The 19,442-nt window shown below is 42.8% G+C and overlaps 1 protein-coding gene across 1 annotated transcript; it reads right to left on the bottom strand.

Annotated features, from left to right (window-relative positions):
• Positions 1–2,374: 2,374 nt before the first annotated feature.
• LOC134608298 (hydroperoxide isomerase ALOXE3-like) lies at positions 2,375–15,752 on the bottom strand. The gene is made up of 14 exons (XM_063450998.1): positions 15,583–15,752; positions 14,433–14,634; positions 13,255–13,336; positions 12,507–12,629; positions 12,299–12,402; positions 11,114–11,286; positions 10,817–10,960; positions 5,333–5,536; positions 4,651–4,737; positions 4,315–4,484; positions 3,949–4,070; positions 3,468–3,568; positions 2,980–3,150; positions 2,375–2,709 (listed from the first exon to the last, which is right to left on the bottom strand). Exons 1-14 carry the CDS (start codon positions 15,718–15,720, stop codon positions 2,527–2,529), a joined length of 2,004 nt encoding a protein of 667 aa, XP_063307068.1. The 5' UTR covers positions 15,721–15,752; the 3' UTR covers positions 2,375–2,526.
• Positions 15,753–19,442: the final 3,690 nt, after the last annotated feature.

Here is a 19,442-nt window from a genome sequence, read left to right on the forward strand (position 1 = left end):
AGTTGTTATGAATGTTTGAGGTGTTTATAGGTAACAATGCATGCATTCACTATCTAGCCAAGGACTTAACGAGACAACACTCCTTACTTAGATGTACAAGCGTGCTATAAAATGCTCTCCTAGAGAAACCTCCTACTCTCCAGCAGTAGACGTAAATAAAGGAACACCTCCGGTAAGGAGTCTGATTGAAAAGACTGTATAAAATAGGAGCATGCCAGGGACAGTTGGAACCATAACCACTTGTTACAGAGCTTGGAATAGTCCTTTACTAGACCTTCCCCTCTTGCATATTGCAACAAACCTCCTGTATCCTGAGTGATACGTTAGTTCACAGTCTACCAGAATCCCGCATGTGATTAATGCTCAGTCGCCGCATACCCAGTCAAGATTTGATGAAGGGTACAACAAAAAGGATTATAGCCATATTACCTGCTTTTATACAGACAACCAGCATGGGGTCTCCAGCTAAAATATAGGAAAAACATGCCCAGGTGTCAAGGAGATAATTGAGTTTGCTTTCACCAATTCTCTCATTCAAAATAAAGCAAACATCAACACAACTTGGATCTGAGCGGCCAAGTTGTCCAAATAGCGCTCAGATACCAATGATACAGCCGAAACTCCACCGAGGTAAAGTTTTGACCGACCGCACACGTGGCACTTGCCCAAGTTAGTTCCAGAAGTGGTATCAGTCTTCGGGAGTGTGACAGATCCCTCTGTCTTTGATTTGCATGGAACTACTGTGGCTCCGTTTGCTTGAATTTATGTTGCTTTGTTTGATTCGTGTCTTTCCCATTTATGTGGAACTCTGTATGCTTCCCGGAAACTACCAAACAAAACTTCTGAACGGCCGGCCACCCAGTAGAGAAGTGTGCTGCTGGTTAACCTCTTGGCCCCATTAGAATGTTGAGGTTAACCGCAGACACCTCTTAATTGATGCCTGTAGCTGGGTGACTGCCATTCGTATCCCTAACACGAGGTCGCAGCCATTTTAAATCCACGAATGCTCAGCTGTGTTTAGAGGTAAACTCATGGAACTCAAAATGGACACTTTTGGCACGAACACCGCTGAAGCCGCCGACCTCACAAAGGTCCCTGAATTCTGTCCGCGAATAAGCCATACCCCAGATAACTATCCCGTGGAGTCGATTTGTATTGAGAACAGACTTTGTGAACACATTGACTCCACAGCGATTGGACTGTGTGCATAGGCTCAGAGCGCTATTCGGTACTTTTGTGCGCTCAGATCCCAGCTCTCTCGGGACACGTTGAATGCCTGTATTATGGCCATTTATTGTAAAGATATATTTTTATGCATTTTGTTATGGTCACTTAAAATGGTATTTGGTCTTTGTCCAGGGAGATAATTGAATTACTTAACAATTCTCCCGGGCAGAGCAGAGGGTCTTGGGTAATTAAAGGGCTACAGGTGTAACACTGATTGGTTGTTGTAATGTCCTTGTCACAGTCTCCCATTTGGTCCCCTAGGGGAGTGTCCACCAGGTGGGAGACCTGCATAAATACCAGGCAGGTAGCCCTCAATAAACCAGATTCCTGCTGACCCTCATTACGGAGCTTTGTCTCGTCATTGTGGGGGGGGGATTATTTGTATGGATTATGCTTGTTCGGCTGTTTGGAGACTGGCTGGTTCATGTGATTGTTGTCCGGCAGTTTGGAGCGCTCAGTGGCTACCTCTTTATTCGGTAAGGGAACATCCAATACGGCTGTAACCCCTCTACCGGGGGAGCCGTAACAGGGAGTTCCTAAATGAATTTAAACAAATTGTTGCCCTGACTTTAGGGAGCAAATGGTTGCCTCATTTGGAAGGGTCTTTTCACCAAACAGTGCTCTCCTGGATTGTCAGGAACAGCAACAGGCGGTGGGACAAAGTATCCCTATTTGAGTTCCTTACACTCTAGGACATTGTACCACTGCCTGTGTTTGTCAGACAAAATGGCTGCCACTTTCCAGAGCACATGTTTCAGTTATACGAATGGCAGCCACAAAGAGCACTTCAGTTTGTGCTGGTTTTGAAGCCAATGAGCCAGTGGGGTGGTCTGTGTTTGGTAATGATACCAAACTAAAGGGGAAACAACTTGGACTTGGTTAAATTAAAGATGGTTTAGGGCAGATTGTCACATGTACTGTAGATCAGGACTCTCCACGTTTTGGGTTTTGCAAGTTGGCACTATGACTTATGGGCCAGGTTTGATGTGACTGCATTTAGTGGGGTAGAGCATACTTAAAAAAAAATTAAATAGCTAGCTGCCCTAGCTTCTGAATCTCATTTAGGATACCAGAATTAGTCTCTACTGTCCAATGTTAATTCCCCACCAAAAATACAAAAACACTCATTTGTGGCAGTACAAGCAAAGCATTGGTTTTATTTGCACAGAAAAACACTGGCGAGGATAAGTGTAGCAGAAGCCATAAGTTATTGCATAGTGATCTAGCATGTGTCAAGCCATCTGCTGTGAGGCATATATTAGATTCTTGAAAAATCTAGAACCATCATTGCTGGAGATGTTAAATTGACACGCTGCTCTCAATGTTCTTTGGGTCCAGATATAGGTAGGTCAAGCCTTGGATAGTAGAGTTTCTCTCCTGGATCTGCTTGGAAATACCTGCCAAACTTTCCTGAAATTCCTTTATTATGGCTTGTGGAGTCTCCTCTGTAAAACGCTCATTTTGAAAGTTTCCTAGAGGTCTCTGGGATAAGGAAGGCTGGATTAATTGAAGGTACATTTGTAAAGAAAAGTGTTCCACATTCAACCCTGTTCCAATCGGGAACAAGACATTCTATGTAAAGCCCAACCTCTATGGACACATGTCTCTTCAGTCTATGAAACTAGTATTTGGGAAGTGGAATTTTCCATTAAGATATGGCTGGTGAGGGCTTGCTGCTAAAACGTGATTGTAATATGCAATGTGAAATCCCAGCGTTCCCCCACTAACCCATACTCACAACTGCATACTAACCTTGTCCTCTGGTTCATGACTAAGCAGCCACTCAACAGCCATGGCATTAGTGGTTGTGTTTACTTCTGGCAAGGCATCTAGCAGGGTCTGGTAAGTGGCAGCACCCTTCACAGGAGGTGGCGGCTTTCTCATTGATGATGGACCATTGGGCAGCCAAGAGAAGAAGTCAAACTGTGTGGAAATGTTAAATGAAAGGCAGTGAGTTAAAATTCTCAACTAAGTCTTTAAATGGACTACTAAATGCATCCAAACAAGTTAATCTCAATTAGATTGTCTGGGTGCAGTCGCCCTGTCCTTTTAGCCCATTGCCATTTTGTAGATAACTGCTGTAAGGGTTAGAAATTTTAGCATTGAATGGGAATGAGTTACAATGGTGTTCCCACTATATAGTGTTATTGCAGTTTTAGACTTCATGGTGGAGACTTGTGAATAATGTTTACAGGAATACTGCTCTCCATGCTACTGGGCCAAGATAGGAGCCTACTCACCTGCCCACTGTTGACAGCAGCATGCTGGCCAGAACACGTGAAGATCACCATGGTCAGGTATTTAATTAGCTCTGTCCGTGATCCCAGAGAAGAAGGGATTCCTGTGGAATGGATCATAGAACAGTTATTTTGTCCTTTAAATATATAGACTTCATTTTGTGGAGTTGAAGTTAATCTTTAAGAGGGGAGGGTAACTGAAATAGGTGTTCAAGGAGAAGACATTAGCTTGAGAAACTATATTTACATTGAGCGGGAGCATCTGTACCAATACATTTTTTAGGATGAGTTAGTGTTCCTTTAAAATACAGAACCCTGCGTCTACTGGTAGTGTAGGATTGTCACATCAATAGATTTTAACTATGCTAGAGACAATAGTCCAAAACCCACACAAGGTTTACAGTTAATAGGACACTGCAAGTAGCCACTAAAAGCAATCCCTTACTCTGACAAGATCTGCTTATAACAGACTCTGCACATTTACCTGTAGATGTACGTCCCAAGAAGCCTTTTGTGAAGATTTCTTCCACCCAAGCCTGAAGCTCAGGATCTTTGCTGACCATATCATCATCTTTATAGTAATAATTTACAATGCCAGACACAAGTCTTGTAAGAGTGGAGAAAAAAAATCAAACATGTTTTAAAGCATTGGTTATGATCCAAGAGGATCAAGGACATTTAGATATTCATAGTTTTACAGGCTTTTGCAATAACATGTATACAATTCACTTACACAAATTGACGATTAGTTAGAGGCGAACAATGAGGCCACCCCATTTACTCAAGTGGACAGGATGCTGGGGAGTTACACGTCACCCACCATTTAGATTACATGCTACAAACATGTTACCTCTCTACTGCCAGCCAGACCTTCATCCCATCTTCCCTGTAATAGTAATTGGGAACAGACTCCATTCCTCTTTCTTTGATGTCATCAGGGAGGCAGAGGCAGGTATAGGTCAATTCATCCACGGCTTTCTTTAGTAGAACGGGTACACCTCCATTTCCAGTCACAAAAGCCTGGGCAGGGATAGAGGTATTATTTACAATCTCATCTACAAAACTGGAGTTTAGGTTACACAAGTATTTTGGTTACATAGTCCTGAAATATGCAGTATTCATTTCCATCCCCTTCATCCCCAGTACCCATCTAGCTACTGGCCAAGTTTAGATAGAGAGAAATCACCTCATCGAAGAGACCTCCAGGGCCAATGAGTTGGATTCTTGCCAAAACATTGATTTCCAAAGTATAGCGAAGATGAGGAACAATGAGCTGGAAGAGAAAGTACAAAAACTGAACATTTCAGAGAGTTAGCCTTTGCAGATATTGCATAGAAGTTGAGAATTCCTTTACAGCACCAAGTATGAAGGCAGCTCCTTATGGTGTTCCCCAGACAGGAGCAGAGAGTTTTATAAAATGGCCATTGTTTTTTTGTCCACTGACAAGAGTGCCAGAGGGAACTCACTGGAGCATAAAGCCCAGTTATTCAGCACCAAAACAAACTTACAGGAGAAGGCCAAACTATTGTTTCTCTTGACTTTCCGACCTTCTATAGTTTCTTTAGGTGCAGAATGGTTTTTGCTTGACCGAGTGTGCTTTTAATGTTAGCCTTTTATATATCCAAGTGAGGCAGTAAAATTTCATTGTGGACTGAATAATATTTCCATAAAATATGGAGGGAGTTTTGCATGTAGTATATTACTATCGTACACATCATCTGAGCTAGCGTTGCAAAAACTGAGTGTTCCCTGGATTGTGTAATAGCTAAGACACTGCAAGAAGCATATCCAGAGCAGGTGCTCACAACAGGGGTGGCAATACATACTGAATTAGGAGTGTTCTTTGTATTGGCCATGCCAATTCCTACCTTATACAGAGGATGTCCCATTGGAAGTTGCCTGGCTGTAGCAATATTAAAGACCTCAGCAAGGAGATGGGTGCGAAGCAGATGAGGTCCAATTTCATGCACCTGTAAGTCTGAATTGCGTACCCAGATTTTGGCAAGGGTCCAATCCCACTCTGGATCACTGGATAGGAAGATTGGGTTATTTGGTCCAGGAGTTTGGCCCAACTAGATGGAACACGAGACAAGGTGGATTGTCAAAAATAAATCATATGTTGTTATATATTGAGCTGGATGCTTTGGTCACCAACACCCTCTTATTACCAGCTCCACCCAACATTTAATCTGCGGGGGGGGGGGGGGGGGGGAGATTTGGTTACATGGATTAAGTTATCCTGGTAGGGTGAGGCAAAAGACTTTAGCAAGATATAGCACCAAATGACATGCATACTTGCAACTCTAAAAATCACAGTTTCAGTTCTAATTCTGCAGTTCCCCTTCACCAGTCTGGAGAAGCTAAAATACAAACCAACTCAATTTATATTTAAGGAGGTGGGACTTACCTAAAGTGTGAGCAGGACTGAAATACACACTTAATCCTTTAACAATTTAGGGGTTGATAGATCAAGACAGTAATATAAATATATGAGAATCAAGCTAGTGATTAAAATCTTACAGGAACAGAGGGAGCAAGGTCTGTTTGCCACCTTAAAAACCTCATGTTAGAGCCTTTTGGTGGTATAGGCTTTAAACATGAGAACTTTTGTTCACTTTAATGTGGCAGACTTTACCCCCTCAGTGACAATGATTAAGAGCTTACAGGAACAAAGCTCAGATTTTGTATGCAATACAGTGTCTTGTTTCATATATCAACCCCCAGTTTGAGGGTTGAGTGTATTTCAGTTATGCCCTCACTTAAATGGACACTGTAGGCACCCAGACCACTTCAGCTCATTGACGTGGTATGGGTGCAAACGCCCATCACCCTTAACCCTGATCGTGTAATTATTCCTGTTTCTATAAACTGGAATAGTTACTCACTAGGTCCAACTCCTCTAGTGGCAGTCTACCACTAGAGAGACTTCTGGGTGGATAGGTGACTTGGTTGCCTAAGTGACAAGGGACATCCTCACTATGCATGAGGACTTCCAGTGTCACCGGAATCCCCATAGGAAACCACTGATTAATGCAAGTGCAACCATTGCACATTAGGTCTCCCCTGCAGGAGCATGGGCAGAGCTGAGCCATTGCTGAGGGACATTGGCACTGGACCCAGGTAAGTGATAAATTCTCCTTCCCATGAACTCCTGGATGACTATGGAAGCTGGCCTCATGTCCATGGCCCATGTCTGGGATACATTTGGGAGTTACCCTGCCCAGCTGCCATTAGTAGCTTTCCCTTCATGCAAATGAGTGTTGCCAGGAGAAAGTGCATGAGTCTAAGGGGCACAAACACTACCCAAGAGCCAGACAGAGCACCCTGTATTGCGGCCACAGGAGCTCCTGAAAGTTGACCGGCAAAAGCACCAACACCCTGGAACTAGTTTGGGCATAGGACCATGTGTGCGGCCAGTCAGAACTTTGACACGGTGGCATTTACACTACACTTCCTGGATCTGAGTTCCATTTGGAGAACTTGGATGCTCAGATTGGGGCTAAAGATGCATTATTTGTGGGGTTATATATTTTTAGGTTTTATATTTCTGTTTGGCTCGGTTACTGGGAGATAGCTTACCAATCTAATGCAATACTCTCCCAGGACCAGAAATTCCTGGGAGAGGCTTGTGCTGAATACAATAGAGACCCCCTGCTGGAATCTGTGCATAAAAGGCAGAGTTTGGCTCATTAAAAAAAAAAAAAAAAAAAAATCAGTTGCACTCCTAGAATTGTGTTGTATAGTTACTGGGAAGGGCTATAATCACTGCTCAGCATGTGGACAGGGCTGGACTGGGGATTCCAAAGCAGCCCGAAAAAACAAAAAAAAAACTATGCCAGCCCCATATTGCTGCATGAGGATAGAGAGATAGCTTTTTCCAATATAAAATATTGGTCCTTTCAGAGTAATTTTTTTTTAATTATACAGTAAGCATACTCCCATGCAGACCCAGACAATCTCACTGACACAAGCTGATTGATACACAACCTTAGACAATCTCACCGATATACGAGTGTCAGGATCGGGACAGGGATCCAACACGCAGAGTACAAACAGTAGCCAGATACGTATACCGGACCTTAGAATGGCCGGACTAACGTAAGTAGTACAGTATAGAATGGTCAAAGACAAGCCGAGGTCGAGGGTAACAGAAGACAGGTAAGCGAGAGACAAGCCGAATCAAGGGTAACAGAGATAAGCAGAGTAAGGTAAACAAGCCGGGTCAAAACCAAAAGGGATAATAGAATACACAAGCACTGAGTGACTAGAACAAGCTAGAACCACGACAGGGCAATGAGCTAATGAAAGAAGCTCTGTTAAATACCCTGTTCAGAGCAGTAACCACGCCTCCGAGGCGTCCTGATTGGTCCTGCAGCAATTGACTGACAGGTCGTTCCGGGGGAGTGTCCTGATGACTACTTCCTGCCTAGATGCTGTAAAAAGCAGTCACTCCCTCGCGGCCGGCCTAGCATGACCGGATAGACCGCGGGGAAGGGAGCCATCAGACCGTCTGCATGGAGGAACAGCTAAGTCTCTACCTCTTTCGGAGGTAGACCACAGGTACCCTGACAACGAGGTCATTGACATAAAAACACAAGCTCACTCAGTAGCAGGCACACGCAAGCCTACTCACTAGCAGGCATGCACACACAGTTTAATGTAGTGGTTCTGGTGTCTATAGCCCGTCCCTGCAGGCTTTTCAACGTAAACACTGACTTTAGAGAATAGGCAGTGTTTACATTGCTTCCTAGTGACACACACTCAGATGGTCACTAGAGGTGCTTCCTGTGTCAGTGTGGATTGGCTGAGATCATCAAGCTTGATGATATCAGCCATAGAGGCAGGGCCAGTTGAGGGGAGACCAGCACGATTAAAAATAAATAAAAATAAAAATAAATAAATAAAAAAAACACAAACACTAAAGTGGTGAGTAAAGACACACACCATGACACAGACACACATACACTCACATAATTACTACCTGTGTGCTGGCGGCTGCAGAGAGCTGGCTGTTCTGTCTGCTCCCCCGCCCCAGTGTGCAGCTTAATGAGACCTGGGCCCGAATATGATCTCAGTAAGCAGCGCAAGGGCGTGGGAGCAGAGACAGAACAGCCAGCTCCCCCTGCAGCCGCCAGAAGTGCTCCCTCTGCGGCCGCAGTTCAGACAGCCCACCGGGAAATTTCCTGGTATCCCGGTGGGCCAATCCGGCCCTGCATGTGGAGGATTTGGTGGGGAAAGTCCTTGTAAGGACTAGAGCTTCCAGGACTGTTGTCCAGTCCCTGGGAGGGAATAGAGCTAGTCCCCTATCCTGTTCCAGGATGAAGAGGCTCCAGTCAAGCCACAGCAACTGGGGCAGAAGCGCTGAGGTTTTCCCTGGTTCCAACTAGCAAGTGGTCCTTTGTGAAGGCACCCAGCTGGGGGTATAGAGAGCTCTGCTACAGTGTTATTAACCCTTTCTGCACCACATGTTTTCCTGGCACTCTAGTTTCCCCTCTGTTTAGCTACCTTAAACAGATATTGTATTTTGTTGTATCCGAGTTTCTCAGCAGCTACTTTATTAGCTCTTAAAGGGACACTCCAGGTACCCAGACCACTTCTGCCCATTGGAGAGGTCTGGGTGTCAACTGCCACTACCCTTAACCCTGCAAGCGTAATTATTACAGTTTTCATAAACTGGAATATTTACCTTGCAGGGTTAAGTCCTCTAGTGGTTGTCTAGTAAACCGCCACTAGGACACTTCCATGTTCATAGAACACAAAAAGTGTGTGCTAACTATGCTGACGTCCTCACGCTACATGAGGACCTCCAGCTTTGCCAATATCCCCATTGTAGAGCATTATTCAATGCTTTCCTATGGGGAGGTCCAATGTGAGTGCGATGCCTTCCCTGCCGGAAGACGGAGGAGCGTGGGACATCGGTGCTAGATACAGGCAAGTTACTGAAGGGGTTTTAACCCCTTCAGGAACTTGGGAGGGAGAGGGGACCTGCAGTGCCAAGAAAACGGCTTTTCCTGGCACTGGAGAGTCCCTTTAAAATAACTAAACTTCAGTATCCTCTGCAACAAGTGCTACCACATTTATCGTGGAACAAAGCTATTTAGTAAATATTTCATACAAAAAGCCCATTCTCAGTGCATCTTGTCCTTGTTAGTCTGAAGAATTGGTCAATGCTTAGTAGATTTGACAAGAGCAACTTCACCACTGGTTTTTGGAGGGGCCTGTTTGCCAGCCTCCTACCCTGGGACTATGGGCCCTGTGATAACCCATGTTCAAAAGTACTGTTTGTCCCTTGAACAGGAATAGATTCAAACATGTAGTGGCTACCATCTTAAATTGTCCAGCAGTGTTGTTGAGTGTATGGAACTATTTTGGGCATGGGACTATGTGCATGGTGGGGCAAAAATAAGACTTCCACGAAATTCCTGAACCGATCTGGGTGATTTTTGGATATGTTGTTCACCCAGGGGATATGTTGCATTTTGGGGTTGTAATGTATGTTTTTTCTGCTTATAGTTAATAGAGTTACTCTATTGTCTTCGTTAATTATATCTATATATGGAAGTGACTGAATGTAAAGCCATTTATTGGCTTGTTGTTCCTGTGCCCCACAAGGAACACCTGGGTGGCAACCTTGTGGGGAAGACTGTATAAAAGACCAAGCTGTTCAATAAACCATCAGATCTGCTGTTCCTGTTTGACCCTCAACATGTAGTCTTGTGATTGAAGGGGTACTGCTATAATCATACTGCAGATTGTTATACTTCGTATACTCCCCTGGGCGCTAATCGCTTAGCTCTTTTAAGAGGTGTTCCTGTTACGCTCTCCTGGAGGAGAGGTCTCCCCCACATGGTCCTGGATGTCAGAGGTTGATCCAGGGTGGAAGGAAGATGGCGAGATTCCAGTTAAGCTATGTGGTTGTGGAGTCTGTGGTAGTTGTGGTGTCCGGTGCAGTGTCTCTAGTCCTTGGTATCAGCTAGGAAGCATCCGTCAATGCAGGTGCCCAGTCGGGGTGCCAGTTGATCCGTTACAGTAGAGAATGTCAGATTTTAAGCATGTGCTAAACAAGAAATTAGCACAGCCCACACTGAATGTGCCCCAGTGACCATAAAATGTATTCTGTGGAATGCTTAATGTAGAGGGGGAACTCTACTGTGGAAAGTATTGTAAACCCGAGACATTGAACAGAGGACTAGTGAGGAGAACAGCCATCTCGTACAGAGAGTTGAGGTGGTAGGGTGTGACAAAATAAACCCTACATGCAAGAGGGGTTCCAAAACATCTCCATTATTTTGCGCAGTTTACAGTGTGCAACAAGATATTCTGAAATCTGTTGCAGAATAATTACATTTTACCTGGATGGCCATTGGGAGGAGTTGATCCTGAGGGTTTTTCCACAGAAGGCATAAAGGAGCAGCGAGGTATTGCTGTTGGCCATTAATGGTGTTAGCAGGGACTCCCTCTAGAATGCTGTAGTCTGCCAAATAGAGATTTCCATTCTGGAAAAGACAAACCTTTGAGTTTGGGATAAAGAGATGCCAGCAATCCTCTAAATGACAACTCAATATCAGGTTTACAAGATGGAAACCAGGACAATGACAGGAAACAGCCATTTGTGACAAGTGTAAAGTTAACTGTACCATGACACATACCTCCAATTCTTTATTGAGGTCTGTAGATGTCCCAAGGATAGCAGCCACCATCTCTTGGTCTACAGGGAAGTTGCCAGGGATTTTGATACATTTCCTGATTAATACAGGGTTCACTCCATTCAGAAACTCATAACCAAAGAAGGTGTCTTCTTTCCACATCTGAGACACCAGCACTGACCAGAAGAAAACGTGTATTGAGTAAGTGTTCCCAGATGGAGGTCATCTTGGGCAGTATCATCCAACATGTTTACATTCAGAGCAATTCTGATTTAGACACCTTCCAGTTTCCTCCCAAATATTATACAGTATTAGTTGGAATTCTATGTCCAACAACCTGCAGATTTTGAAGTAGTCTAGATGTTCAAATATAATGTACATTAGCTCTATAGAAGCCTCCTTTAGAAGGAATAATGACTATTGTAGTTAAAGATTCAGACTAAAAGCATCACACATACAAAGGAAATCCTTGGCAGAGGCTGTTTGAGCGAAGACTCCACCAGGTCACTTTATGGTGGCCAAGGGGAAAGTCTTGACTCAGACACATGGATGCTGATTCTCTGCTCGCCCTGGCCACTCTGGAAAAAGCAGGGACCACTAAAGGGTCACAGTATTTTAGAGGTTTGTGGACAACCTTTTCCATAATGCAAAGGCAGCTTTAGGGTTGGCTGAACATCAAAATAGTACATATTTGATTGTGTAGGTAGAAGTGTGACTCAATGTACAGAGTTGTATGATTGAAGTAATTAGACAGTGAATGGATGTGGGTATGAGCATGCAATATGGTGTAAGCATTTGACTGCATGTTCAGTGGATGTCAGGACTAATAATGGGCCTGAAATGCTAGGTTAAAGTGAAGGGTACTGTATGACAGCTGTGAGTAATGAGAAGGAATATCACCGGTATACAGTGAGGTAGTGTATTGAATTTCCACACTGTAAAGAAGGACCAACTCAAAGCTAATGGCTTCCCACCAGGCTCAGAGCCCAGGGTGAGCCTCTTCTGGTAGTTCTGGACAAGTCAGTCCAGAAAAAGATAGTGGGCTCATTTACATGTCATTGGTATGGCTTCTTTACCAATTGGTCAGAAGTAGTGTTTTTTTATATATTGATATGGTCAAGATGCAGATGGTGGCCATTCTGGCTACCCAAGCTTTCAGAAAAAGTAATGGACAAAATGTAGACATACCAGAGTTATGAGTCTTTTTATAGAGGAAGACTTTGTTGATATCATTCAAATCAGTCCAGGGATCAGGGCAGGTGGTGAAGCCTTTAAGCTGTATTTCTAATCCACTGTCAATAAGTGATAAGAAATTATTCATGCGATACCCACAGAAGCACCGAGGACGGTAGGTTAAAGGCTAGTATGGTCGAGAGAGCAGTGACATATTACTTACGTTGTAGCCAATGTGAAGCTAAAGCTGGCATATTTCTGGAAGGAGAATCTGGCATCAGGAGGAAGTTCCTTTGCATCACTTGCATCAATACAATAAGGAGCCCCGTCTGCGTAGACTTTCCACCTGGAAATGTGGAATCTGTCATCTAAACACGTATTTCTGGGCAAAATGTACTCCATCCAGACCAGAAATGAAAGCAGTATAATGTGGACTATATGTTTGGGCTGTGTTTGAATATTAACATGTACAGTTTACATGTGCCATTTAGGCTTACCCCAGTGTTGACTTCTATAACAATAACCTTGCTTTCTGTGAAGATTAGGTGTTCTGAGATGTGGCAGTTGACATCACAAACCAGTTCATTCCTGGCACAGATTATATTGGAGGTGAAGGAGCATTGGGCATGGTTATGTAATGCAGTGCTTTCCATTACCATTGGTGCACTACAATTTTCATCTTTGCTATAAAGACATGTACCAGAACACCTCTTCCATCTGAATTAAGGTGTGGTTCAGTTTATTCAGTGGTGAGGCAGCAGCCCACAAACTGCTCTATTTGTGGGCCAAAACAAATGCCAACCCATGCCTGTTACAGGTGTGAAGGCTATTGAGGCACTTCCCACAACCAACGTTATTTCACATCCTGACTAGATCTTTACAGTGGACAGACAATGAGTAAACATTAATGGGAACCACTATATTATTTTTTCTGAGTTGGTTGCAAAAGTTAGGCAAACAAGGTATTTTACCTGTAGATTTCTCTATTCCTGTCGAGCTCAATTTTCCTCTGTTGTACAGTGAGGGGGTTCACATCATTTGTCAAGATGATTCCTGCAACAGAAAAAATACCAACGTGAGAGCTTGCTTCCCATGCATTGAACAAAGCCTTTTCACGCCTCCAAAATACCCTGATCCCAGTGTGACAGTCTCAGATTTATTATCCTGTCCCAACTGTTCTGGGAACCAGGAATCTGTCCCCACAGTGAGTCTAGCACATCAATGCTTGTGTTAGGAGTAGGTCACTCTAACAACGCTCCCTTCATGGGATGCCTTTAGTGGGCTTGCCTTGATGATTGTCAGAACTGCAAGTTCTTTAGTTATGTTTCATGAAGTACAGAGAACCCGATTGCTCTAGCCAATCAGTAGCTTCACATTCATAAGAAAATAAAAAAGTCCTTTCAGTTGGATGAAGCCTAGAGTCCCATGTTAAGATTATTTCTTGAATAAAAATAATAATTCTGCAAGTCAAGTTTCAGTAGTTTTGCTACAAGTGAAAGTTATTTGTTAAGCTTGTGCATAGTTTTAGGTTCTCGGAACATATGCAGACACCCTAGTGGCCACAAAGGAACCCAAATAGCTGTCAGTGGACCATATCTTGAAAACGTTTTATTGGCAGTTAGGATTATCCATTCATCAATTAACAGATTTGTAGAGTAATATCTGAAACTATTAAACCCCTTTCCATTGGAGTGTTCTTTAAAGCAAAATTGTAAGGTCTTTATTTTAAGAGGCTAGTAGAAATATCCCAATGAAAACATGCGTTTATTGCTGCATTCTAACATATACACATCTGTGAGTGGTGCTCAGATAAATCCATCTTTCATCAGCTCCTGGCACTTCAAAGCAAGATAGCAGTGAGGTCTACGCAGATTCAAAAAGGAATTTCCAGAGATATGGTTTTGTGATAAACAAGGTAATGCCTTATTCCCACAGCTGGTGGTAGTAACAAAAGTCAATGAAATTCCAACAGTTTTGGTGAGCATGCCATTAATATTTTAGCCTTATGATACAAGAGTGTGATGTGACTGCTTTAAGGCATCATAAATAGCTATCCAAGAGTGATCTAAAAGGTTTAGAGGAATTCATTTGACTATATGTAGACGATAATTAGCACTAAGAACCAATATAAAAAAGAAAACATTCATACCTTTCCCTTCTTGAACTTCCATAGTCATTAACCCACTGAGCCACATGTAACACGGGAATCTAGTGCTCTCCCCACTGGGACTGGTCACATTCACATACTTGCACTTCCAGGGATTATCCTTATGGACACCCAGCTCCTTGTACAGCCGTACAAATAAGATTTGACCAAGGTCTGCTGGTGTGTTAATATCATATTGTTGTACCTGAAAAGTCAGAAGAAAACATGAATCACTGATTTTTTTTTTTTTTTTTTAAGGCAGCAAACTCTTAAATATACAAAGATAATATAAAGACACTTGGAAGTGTTTATAATCTTGGTCAGATTGCATTGTTGGGTATGCAAGTTTCTCCAGGAAATCATTGGACTGGCAAAGACTGTAAACTTCAATCTAAGAAAAGGGGCCAGGACAGACCCACACAGCTCAGGAATAAAAGGTGAGTGTTAAGTGGAGTAAAGTTGTCCAGCCACATGAAATGGGTTTTTAATACTAGCATCAGGAATAAACATTTGCATTCATGTAAAGAGGACAAAGGATACATATTAAGCCCTTTTGGAGTGATCCTTCTGCCACTAGGACAAACCCTGTTATCCGAGCACCCTGTACCCCAACTTGCCATACTCTGACATGTATAGGCAACCTTTAGCACTCCAAACATGGATTACATATCCCATAATTTTACACTTCATAGAAGAAAAAACCCAACCCACACTAGTTTGGACAAAAACTGACATTGATAACAGGTGAGTAATCCTTAGAGAGAGTGTCCCTTAAAGAGGAACACTTTATAAAAATAAGCTATTATACACTCTAGACCAGGCTTCCGCAAACTCAAGATGTTGCTGAACTACAGCTTCCATGATTCTATGAATGAAATCCAGAATCAGGGGATTTGTAGTTCAGCAACATCTGGAGGGCCAGAGTTTAGGGAAGCCTGCTCTAGACAAACAGATACGTACACACTAGTCACCAAGTATACAAAGCGATTTGATCACATTTTGAGAGAGTGCCAATTTTTTCTCTTATACCTCACACACACCAGCATTTTATTTAAGAGAAAACAAGTGAGACTGCAGCAAAACTAACAGATCACACCTAGACACAGATTTTAAAGGAGAGTGATATATAGAATAGCCACAAGACAATACTCACAGATCCAGCTGGAAATGTATCTCCCAGAAGCTGTTTAGGACTTTCACCATTTACTCCTACAAGAGCTATGGAGATGACATCACTGCTGGCTGAGCCAATCTGGCCCCCAGTTGCTACCTGTACTAAATAAGTTACCATGACTACAGGTACCAGCACAATCAGTCCTTTCCTTAATTTATCCAAGAAAAACTCACAGGGAAGGGTTCTCCCTTTTATACATGGAATACCTGCATTGACCCCTCCCTTCAATCTATCACACCCAACCTACCCTGTGATAGTTAGTCAGAAGTAACAAGGATCAGATATGTTCTCAGGGTTAGGCTATGAAGATTCAAGGAAGGCAAGTTATTAAATTAACCCCTTAAGGACACAACTTTAGAAGTAAAATGTCCATCAGTTTCAAGAAATTAAAATGTAAAATTGTAAATCTGAGGCTAAAGCACCCAGGCTGAGATTATTGGGGTTATTTACTAAAGTGTTAATTCCAAATTTTAATCCACAATAGCTAAACTAGGGGGGGGGGGGGGGGGGGGGTGAGATAGGGAGAGGCAAATGGAGCTATAGTACGATGGAATACAGCTTTGTATTACGGGCACCATAGTATCCCTTTAATGAGAATGCCTGAAAGCATAGCTGGATTGGAAATTTCACAATTCAACTATTTTGGGCTGAAATTTAAAAAATCACTTACAGGGTCATCCACTAAAGTGAGAATTGAGAGTAAAGTCAGGGAATTTCAAATTGAAGGCCAGAGTAGCTGACTTGGGGAATTTTTCCACGATCCCCAACATTTCAAACAGACAAAGAGGAACAAGTTAGTTTTAGGGGTGAGTGGAGGTGTGATCAGGGGCGTGGAGGGTTTGGAGAAATTGTAGGTGACTTACTAACCCTAGACTGATTTATAAACATTTATTGCAGACACATTACTGGGAGTATTATTGCTGTGGAGCTCTGTTATACACAGACACATTACTGGGAGTATTATTGCTGTGGAGCCCTGTTATACACAGACACATTACTGGGAGAATTATTACTGTGGAGCTCTGTTATACACTCAGACACATTACTGGGAGTATTATTACTGTGGAGCTCTGTTATACACTCAGACACATTGCTGGTAGTATTATTGCTGAGGAGTTCTGTTATACACTCAGACACATTACTGGGAGTATTATTGCTGTGGAGCTCTGTTATACACAGACACATTACTGGGAGAATAATTGCTGTGGAGCTCTGTTATAAACTCAGACACATTACTGCGAGTATTATTGATGTGGAGCTCTGTTATACACCCAGACACATTACTGGGAGTATTATTACTGTGGAGCTCTGTTATACACTCAGACACATTACTGGGAGTATTATTGCTCTGGAGCTCTGTTATACATTCAGACACATTACTGGGAGTGTTATTACTGTGGAGCTCTGTTATACACCCAGACACATTACTGGGAGTATTATTGCTGCGGAGCTCTGTTATACACTCAGACACATTACTGGGAGTATTATTGCTGCGGAGCTCTGTTATACACTCAGACACATTACTGGGAGTATTATTGCTGCGGAGCTCTGTTATACACTCAGACACATTACTGAGAGTATTATTGCTGTGGAGCTCTGTTATACACTCAGACACATTACTGGGAGTATTATTGCTGTGGAGCTCTGTTATACACTCAGACACATTACTGGGAGTATTATTGCTGTGGAGCCCTGTTATACACAGACACATTACTGGGAGTATTATTGCTCTGGAGCTCTGTTATACATTCAGACACATTACTGGGAGTGTTATTACTGTGGAGCTCTGTTATACACCCAGACACATTACTGGGAGTATTATTGCTGCGGAGCTCTGTTATACACTCAGACACATTACTGGGAGTATTATTGCTGCGGAGCTCTGTTATACACTCAGACACATTACTGGGAGTATTATTGCTGTGGAGCTCTGTTATACACTCAGACACATTACTGGGAGTATTATTGCTGCGGAGCTCTGTTATACACTCAGACACATTACTGGGAGTATTATTGCTGTGGAGCTCTGTTATACACCCAGAAACACCAACAATTTGGAACTCCTAGAAACGAGGGACATTAGGAAAGACAGGAGCGACAGAGGGCTTTGTGGGACTGTCCCTTTTAATCATGGACACTTGGGAGGAATGACATCTATTTTCATGTGTTACCACTGACACCCACTGCGCTACTGGCATGCTCGTTCTCTCTGCCATTCCCAGTGAGCGCTGCTGTATCCGCCATATTTTACAGGAGCCATAAAATACACATATTGACATAAATTACATGGGACGTCCTGCCCTGAGATATGTACAAGTCACATTCTACACGTAGGAAAGCAATTAATTAATAGAATAGAAAGCCGTCAGTGTGAATGCCACATACTACAGGGCAGCACTCTTCATGAGCTGCCCATCAGCATGAAGAATGATGTGTTCGGGAAAATATGGTGAACCTTTACTCCCGTCATGATTTCATATCTTGCATGCTTTGAAGTAACGGAGGTTGAGGTCATTCATGTTTAGACATTGCCACTGTGATACATATTAACCAACATTACTGCATCGCGGCTAAGTACATATATCATATATCATTGGTTTTGAATTGTGAAACCTCAGGCAGTCTGCAGTTAGGTAAAACGGAGTTCAGTTAACCGCTGTGAACTCTGTCTGTCTCCCCTCTCCACGTTTGCTTAATCCTGCTTCAAGGGACACAAACAATAGTTGCCAACATTTGAAAAAAAAAATTCCAGGGACACTTTGCAGCACAGCTATTAATTACTACCGTACCTTAAAAATGTACGACACCCACTGCCGCAAAGCTCCACCCATTATGTCCAACCCACAATTACAGGGAATTGAGATTGTAATTTTAAACTTAAGGCCTAAGTAGGCGAGTTGGAAAAATTCTCCTATTCAGCTGCACTAGTTTGGCCTAAAGTTTGAAATTCCCATCTCAACTCCCTGCAATTCTCTCTTTACTGATACAGTATACATGTATACAGTAAGCACACAATCTCACTGATACACCGTCTCAAAGATAGGCAAGTTCACTGACACAAAACACAAACTCACTGATACATACAAAGAGGCTCACTGACAGACAAAACTGACTCACACACAAGCTTACTATAGACAAACTCATTTGTATAGACACACAAGGCTCATTAAACACAAGCTCAGTGACACAGACAAGCTTACTACAGACAAGCTCACTGACACATACAAGTTGACTAAATTGAAACTCACTAAATACGAGCTTCTGACACACCTAAGCTCATTTCAGACAAGCTCACTGACACACACAAGCAGTGCCATATTAACAGTGTTATGAGGCCCCGGATACTGCTGAATACACACAGACTGCAGAATACATAAACACAGCACATTACATACACACACAACAAACACACACACAGACTGCTGAGTACATACACACACACACACACAGACTTCCTAGTACACACAGACAAGCTGATGAGTACACACATACAGACTGCCGAGTACATACACACAGTACACTGAATACACACACGCCAAACACACACAGAGGCTGCTGAATACAGAAAGAGAGACTGCAGAATACACACATAGAGACCACTGAATACACACAAACAGACTGCTGAATGCACACAGGCTGCTTTATACACACACAAACACACGCAGACTGCTGAATACACACAAACAGACTGCTGAGAACAAACACACAGTACACTGAATACACATACAACAAACACACATAGGGACTGCTGAATACACACAAACAGACTGCTGAATGCACACAGACTGCTTTATATACACACACACAGACTGCTGAATACACACAGACTGTAGTAAGGG

This window comes from Pelobates fuscus, chromosome 4 (assembly GCF_036172605.1).
Source record: "Pelobates fuscus isolate aPelFus1 chromosome 4, aPelFus1.pri, whole genome shotgun sequence".
Taxonomy (NCBI): Eukaryota; Metazoa; Chordata; class Amphibia; order Anura; family Pelobatidae; genus Pelobates; species Pelobates fuscus.